At 53.5% G+C, this 7,229-nt stretch overlaps 1 protein-coding gene across 1 annotated transcript in view; it reads right to left on the minus strand.

Annotated features, from left to right (window-relative positions):
* The window catches only part of SACK1F (scaffolding CK1 anchoring protein F), a 28,948-nt gene extending 22,505 nt beyond the window's left edge, over positions 1-6,443 (minus strand). Inside the window, exon 1 of the mRNA XM_019734447.3 lies at positions 5,898-6,443. Within this exon, the coding sequence (XP_019590006.3) occupies positions 5,898-6,383 (486 nt within the window). The 5' untranslated portion in view covers positions 6,384-6,443. The remainder of the gene's footprint in view (positions 1-5,897) is intronic.
* Between the last annotated feature and the right edge of the window lie 786 nt (positions 6,444-7,229).

Genomic DNA, 7,229 nt, shown 5'->3' on the forward strand with positions numbered 1-7,229 from the left:
CCTGCCACCTCTAAATCAAGGCCAACAGATAAATATAGGGAGAGGGGCTGTGGGGAGGGCAGTGGACAGATGCTCCTCGCTCCTCTCTCAGAGGAGGAAACAGAAAACACCTGCCCCAACAACCTGATCTCCTGGCTGGGGCACCCCCACTTCCTGGGAGGAAATTCAGCCGCACTTCCCTCCCCTGCTCTCAGAAAAGTCAGAGAAGGCAGCAGTCACTTTCCAAGACAACTGACATTTGCACAATACTTTCCCAGTATCTTTCACACAGTTTCTCCCTTGTTTTTCAAAACCAGCCAGGAATCTAGGTATTATCTTCCCTTTGCACAGGTCAGGAGTCAAAGAGAGTGATTTACCCAAAAGAGCACAGCTAGTAAGTGGTCAGATCAGGACAGAAACCAGTCCTTTCAAATTCAGAGCCTGTCCTCTGTCCTTGACATGAAGCTTGGCATTGCTCAGAAACTTGGGCTCCTGGGATGTGACTGAGCACAAAGGAGAGAGACTCAGAGTCCAATAGCCAAAGCGCCCGGGGGCTTGGCAGGCACGCTGTGACAGGCCGGGGCAAGATCCCACACAGGCTCTGTGGTGCTGAGTCCCCGGAGCTGCCGCTGCACCATTATCCCAGCCTCGATGGGACAAGGACCCTGCAACTGCCCAGTGCCTCTGAAACAAAGCCCGCGTGGAAAGGTTACTCGTGGAGGGAAGGGTTCGGCAAAGGGGACAGTGTTTGGGGCCTGCAGGTCTTGGGTTGCCCTGAGCACTTAAGTCAGGCTTTTGAAAGGCAGCTCAGAAGCTCTAGAGAAAGTCAACCGCCCCTGTGAGATGGAAGGGGAGGAGGAGACGGGAAAGGAAGGAGGAAGGGAGGGAGGGATTAGGAGCAAGTCAAGAATTGGGGACCAGTTCACGAACAAGGTGGTGAGTGAGGTGGCTAATATATTATCCGATTTCACAAACCAGTAACATTTAAAGAGTTCTTTCTGTAAACTTCTTTTGTTCTGGTTCTTTTTGTATCCATATCGTGTCCATATCCCATTGCCCAGCATGTGCCTGTAGAGAGAGGCGCCTGGGTACTATGGGCTGGATGTACTTGAACGAGGGCAGCCCTGACTGAGGCGAATGGGGGAACAGTGGGCTCTACGCAGTGGCCATGACTGCCACCTGCAAAGCTGGTGACTCCAAGACTGCCACACTCCCTGGGCATGCGAACCCAATCGTTCACCCCTATCAGCTGCCCATACCTCTAACCAGGCTGCTAACCCGGCCAACCACACCTTCTGCCTGGAGCCTTTCCCCAAATCCCTCTGGTCCGCCTTGTCCCCCGACCCCCCAACTTAGAGTATTCTTCTCTCTGCTCCCACACAGCTTGTCACAATGGAGATTAAAGGAGCCCCTTGGGTGACGTGCAGTTCAACAGGGAACTTCCTCCAGACACTTGCTTTTCTAGAGGGACGGAGAGGAACAGTGGCCAGGAGGAGACAGTTTCTAATCGTTTAAACAAATCACTGACCACCTGTGACCCTTGGGGCTCTGCAAAGGAGACAGGAGAGGAATAAAGCGGAGTCTGGGCTCTTCCAAAGCTCTCCGACAGTGAGCTGTGTGCCAGGCACAAACAAGGAGCCTCGTCTGAGAACCAAAATATCACCTTGGATTGAAAATTTGGTAGGGTCAAGGAAGAGGTGGCATCTGAGCTGGTCCCTGAAGGAAAGAGGGCAAACCCATCAACAGGCAGGGATGGGGTAGGGCCCAGCCGGGCGACCCACGCCTCTCTGTGCCCCATCAATCAGGCAGGCCTGTTCCTCCCACGGCAACGGCACAAAGAGCAGCTCCTGGGCGGTGCTTCTAATCTTTGTGGGGTCATTGGTAATCTGACCAGGGACCTGGGGAAGCTGGGTCATCTTCTTGTCGTTGGTCTAAAGGCAAGTTGTTTTATCCTTTTGGACCTCAGAGGGTTCCTCTGTGAAATGAGGATAGTACTCTGCTTTCCATAGTGATTGAGGCTCAAAGGAAATGGGGCCCAGGACTGCGGGGGTTAAGCTCAATCTTTGTGGGGGGCGGGCAGTAAGTTTCCCTCTGTTCCTGAAGCGCAGGCAATAAATCCTCTCTAAACCTGCCAGCACCTCAGCAATAGACGCTGCCAGCCAGCAGGGAGCCTGCGCGCAAGGGCGGGTGGGTGGCTCGGCCTCCTGCTGCCCAGACATGCTTGTGGGCAGGTCCTCCCCATCAAAGGTCCTGCCCTAACCCGGTTCAGGGGCTGGGTTAGTGGCTCTCCTGCCACACCCTCTAGTCCAGCATTCATCACACTGTATTATAATGATGGTTTAGTAGACTATTAGGCGATTTAAGGGCAGAGGTATGTTTTATATGTCTGTTTTCACTAAAGTACTTAGCACACAGTCGACCTTGAAATATCTGCCCAGTAACCAAATGGATGCACTATCCTTCCCAAGTCGCTAGCCCATCCAAATGGCAGCAGAGCCTCTCAAGCTGCCTTTGTAAATAAGAACTAGGAGTTTCCCAGCCTCCACGGGGTCCTGCTGTGAGCCCACTCCCTGGAGGTACAGTGATCTTAGCAGCCCAAGTAGCAGCAACCTCCCCTGGTCTGGCGTTCCATGCCAGCGTGCGACAGGCCCGGGACACATTTCTGGGTCCCTGAAGGCACCTTTTCCTCCTGTAGTTTAAGCAGACAGAGAACATCATTCAGTGACACTAAAGCAAGCAGATCACTCAAGGATTTAAAAAAAGAAACAGCATAAAAAACCCCACCCCACAAGTAAACTTGGCCGAATGTTTGAACACTGGCTATCCAGTGTGCCCAGGACGGGGAGGCCATTCTGACATTGGCAGACGCCCAAAGAGCAGATAACTCAGGACTGACCATCTCGAAGGCCTCCTCCCATTCCATGGTCCCACCTCCACACCTGCTGTGCTGTTGCCTCACCGGCCACCACTCTCTGCCCCTCGTCCCCAACCCACAATCATATTTTCAAAGTGTCCCCGAGTTAGGCTCATTTCTCCGCATCCCTGAGGCCCAGGTTTGGAAGCCTCATTGCTCTGTGGCTGTGGGTAAATCATAGCCACTCCCCACTCTCGACCCCCCCAGACTTGGTTTCCTGTTATCACTTGGGAATAAAAACAACAGCACCTCATGAGGCTATTCTGTGGATTAAATGAGATAAAATAAGAAAACTTGGGCACACCATTGGCCATGTATGTCCTTTTGCCTCTCCACCCCCAATCATGCGTGTCTGCACATAAACCGTCTCAAAGTCTGCCCCACCTGGCCTCTCAGCAGCCAGACTCTTACTGAAAACAAAGAAACTCCGTCCCTCGGGGTGAAAAGGAAGAAGGAAAAATCAGGTAACGGCCATGGAGGGTTGCCTGCTAGTTGGACAAGCTGGGGTAGGGTTGAGGGCAGGCAGTTGTCAGAGGTACAGCCTTTAGAGCAGAACTCAGGGATCTAGGTCTTTCTATCACCAGCCACGTGATCTTCGGGCAAGGCTCTTTCCTTCTTTGCCTCAGTTTCCTTACCTGTGAAACAGGGTCAACCTTTCCGCCCTACCTACTTCACAGGGTCTTTGAGAAGGTGCTGTACAGATGTAAGCAGCAGTGATAAAGGGTGGGGGCCCAGAAGGCCTGGGAGTTGAGTGGGCACAGGCAGAGTCAGAAGCTGCTTTTTTGGGGGGAAGGGGGGTGTCACCTACTTTGGACCCAGTTTTAGACCCCCACACCGGGACAGCTCTTTCCTCCTGCCAATCAAAGCTGCTTGCCATTTTGAAGCAGCAATCTCTCCCTCCTGCTCCTGAGTGTCTTAAGGAGAAACCACTGATTCCAGTTTCTTTCTCTCTCTCCTTTCAACTCTGCAATTCACCTCCCTCAGGAAGCTCTCCCAGATTAGGCACATCGAGCCTGAAAAACTGTTTTCCTTCCAGCACATCCCCCAGCCTTTGAGTTAACTCTTGGAGGTAAAGGTCACATTATATCTTCCTATGGCTTGTGCTTGGCGCACAGTAGGCACTCAGGAAATAGCTACTGGTTAAATATGTATGTATTAGAGTATTGGATCAGTTCACAATTGTTAAAATCTCTGTCGTTAAATATTTAAAGAATTATGAACACTACTGCACAAGAGACTCTTCACATCCCACATGGGCGTAGAAGCTCCAGTGGGCAGGAGCCCTGCGTTCCCTTCTTGTAAGAGGTACACAATCTACACCCCAGGTTGTGTGACCAGGTTAACTCCATTCAAGCTCCTCGGGTGTAATACTGCTGCACCATCATCAGCCAGCGGGGCGGGGTAGCACAGTGATCAAGAGCAAGAACGTCGGCGTTTGCATCCTGGCTCAGACACTCAGTAGCTATGTAACCTTCAGCAAGTAACTGCATCCAAAAATAAAGAAAATACCCATCTCACCCGGTTGTCGTGGAAAGCAAAAGAGAAAATGCAAGCAAATCAGTAGCACAGTGGCTAGCACGTACTAAGTACTCGTAAGCTGTGGTTTGCTAGTGTTATACGGCTTGACCCCTGACCCCAGCTGCAGCCTGCTGCATAATATTATCTATCACTCATGTCCTTTCTCCTCTGCTCAAACTTGTATATTGCATTCTGCAAAAGAAAAAGGCAAAGAAAGCTCAGGCAGACAATGAGGAATTAGAGAGGGAGGCGGAAATATGCGCCGTGCAAGTTAACCCTTCCTTCTGGCGGCCAATCTAGCCAATTACCTGCATCACCACCCCGTCCTGGAAGAGAAGCTCCACCACTGGTCTTTCTAAGTTAATCTTCCCTCCCTAGGCCATTCAGCCTCCAGGGGTAACAGAACCACCACATTCATCCAGTTGAACTAGAACGACGAACCCAAGCCACTCCTGTTGTATATTCTGAACTGGACACTAAAGGCTGCTGGTGTTTCTTAAGGAATCTCAGTGTAGGGGAGCCAGACTTAGTAAATAAAAAACGAGAGGCCCCATTAACTTTGAATTTCAGAAAAACGATTAACTTTTTAGTATCAGTATGCCCCATGCAATATTTGGTGTATACTGACACTAAAAATTTACTTGTTGTTTATCTGAAATTCAAAGTTAATGGAGCATCCTATATTTTACTTGGAAACCCTACCCAGGTAACCCTACCCAAGAGCACCGAGTAAAGACTAAAATCTTCCCTCTGCCCCCACAACCTACCAGCCCTGCCAGTATTCTAAGCAGCCAACCCAGAAACATTCCCTCCTTTCAGCTCCCAAGCAGAGCAGACAGCATAAGTGGGAGTTTTTCCTGGGCTGCTGAGTCCAGCCACCTACTTTGTCCAAGTGCCCAGCACAGAGCCAGGCACATAGTAGGTGTTCACAATACATTCCTCATTCATTCCAGGTTTCTTGAGCTCTAGTATTGGACCCAGTAGAAAGTGTTACTGAGGGGCCAGGCCAGCCTTGACTCTGCTGCAGCAAGAACAGATGGCTCGGGTGGGGGTGGGGAGGTCACACCACCAACTTCCTGGTGCTGTTATGAAGATCAAATGAGAAAACGGCAAGGGATATGTTTTGTAAATCTCTGGGAAGCACATAGGCTATTATCATGACCTCTGAGTGGCCCATTTTACGAAAGGGTCCCACAGCCTCCACTCTTCCCTAGGGAGAGGAATTCGACAGGGATACATAATAAGCACATGGCAGGGGGAAGCCAGTGCCTCTGGACACTGTAATAAAAACAACTCTCTAGCACATTGTAATTTGCCAAACACGTTCACATCCATCCTCTCTAGACTTGCCACAGTCCCACGACGTGAGGGAGGTTTCCTGGACTATTTTCCAGAGGGTGGTCAGGGCGGTGTGCCCCTGAGGTGGTGCATGGTCCAAGGAGCTGGGCATCGGGTCCACCCCGTGAGGGGGCGGGGGCAGGCCTACCTTCTGGGCCTCTTGGATCATCTGCCTGACCACCTGCTTGAGGTGGGGCGCCTTCTCTTCCATGGGGGGGTGAGTGAAGAAGGTGACGCAGCTCACGCCGCGGTAAAAGCCCGCATCTGCCCAGCCCAGGTCCAGCGGGGGCACCTCCGTGTCGGAGCGGTCGGGCCAGTAGGCCAGGGACTCGCTGGGCTCAGCCTGGTCCTGCGGCAGGGCCTTGGCCTTGGCCTTGCTCTTTCCCCGGGAGGTGGACGGGGCGGGGTCCTCGTAGCGGGTCAAGGTGGCGCGGAGGGCCTGGCGCTCCGGGCTGGACAGAAAATCCCTCAGCTTCTCCTTCTTGATCCGCTCGCAGTAGGCCTGCTCGCCGTCGCCCAGCAGCGCCTCCAGCGCAGCCCGCCGCCGCTCGCAGTAGTAGAAGACGGCCTGCGCCTCGGTCACCCGCTCGTTCACGTGCGCCTCGTCCAGGCAGCTCAGCTGGGACTCGGCCATGGCGCCCCCACCGCCCGCCCCGGCCCCGACCGCGGCCTGGGTCCCACTGCTGCACCTGGAGCTGCCGAGGGGCGGGGCGCCTCACCTGGCCGCGAGGTCGGCCAATCGGCGCGGGCCCGAGAGCGGGCGCGGCCGTCGGGCGGGGAGGGGCGGCCGCGCCCTCAGCCTCTGGGGCCGCGAGCGGCGCGGGCTACCGCGGGGGTTCCCGGAGGACGCGGCAGGGCCTCGGCCTGCAGTGCCCAGCCGGGGTCGGGGGCAGGAACGTGGAGCGCGGCGGTAATAAGACCCACGTGCGGCCTCTGGCCGGCTTCCTCCTCCCCGCCCTGACCTTTTGGTAGGGGCAAGGTGGGGAGCTAACTTTTGCAGCCGCAGGCGGCTGGGCCAAGCTTGTCCTAGGTTCATGTTCATTTTTCCAGCAGGTAGGGCCTCTGAGCACGTGCTCTGGCCAGGGGGCCTCTGAGGCTGACCTCTCCCTGGTTGAGGGGCTGGAGGCCCTGCTGCTAGACTGGATTGTGACTGCTGAGGAGAGGTGGTTGGTATGCAAAAGTGAAATGTTAATAAAACCCCTTGCTCCAGCCCAGCATGTCCCAGTTCTGAGCTCAGAGGCCTCCAGAGGCTGCCAATCCAATACATTCACCGTGATAAAAATTTCTTTAAAAAAAGAAAAAAGCCACTCAAAGGATGTAAGCAGTAGAGATGGAATTCCCCCCCTATTTTCATTTTGAAGTTGTGTGTGTGTGTGTGTGTGTGTGTGTGTGCAAGATAGGCTGCCAGAGGCCTGATTATTAGTGATTCAAAATATATGTTTGAGCTCAAGGAAGCCACACATGCTGGCACACACACACA

The sequence above is a fragment of the Rhinolophus sinicus genome, chromosome 1 (genome assembly GCF_057876585.1).
Source record: "Rhinolophus sinicus isolate RSI-liver-muscle chromosome 1, RSI-T2T, whole genome shotgun sequence".
Taxonomy (NCBI): domain Eukaryota; kingdom Metazoa; phylum Chordata; class Mammalia; order Chiroptera; family Rhinolophidae; genus Rhinolophus; species Rhinolophus sinicus.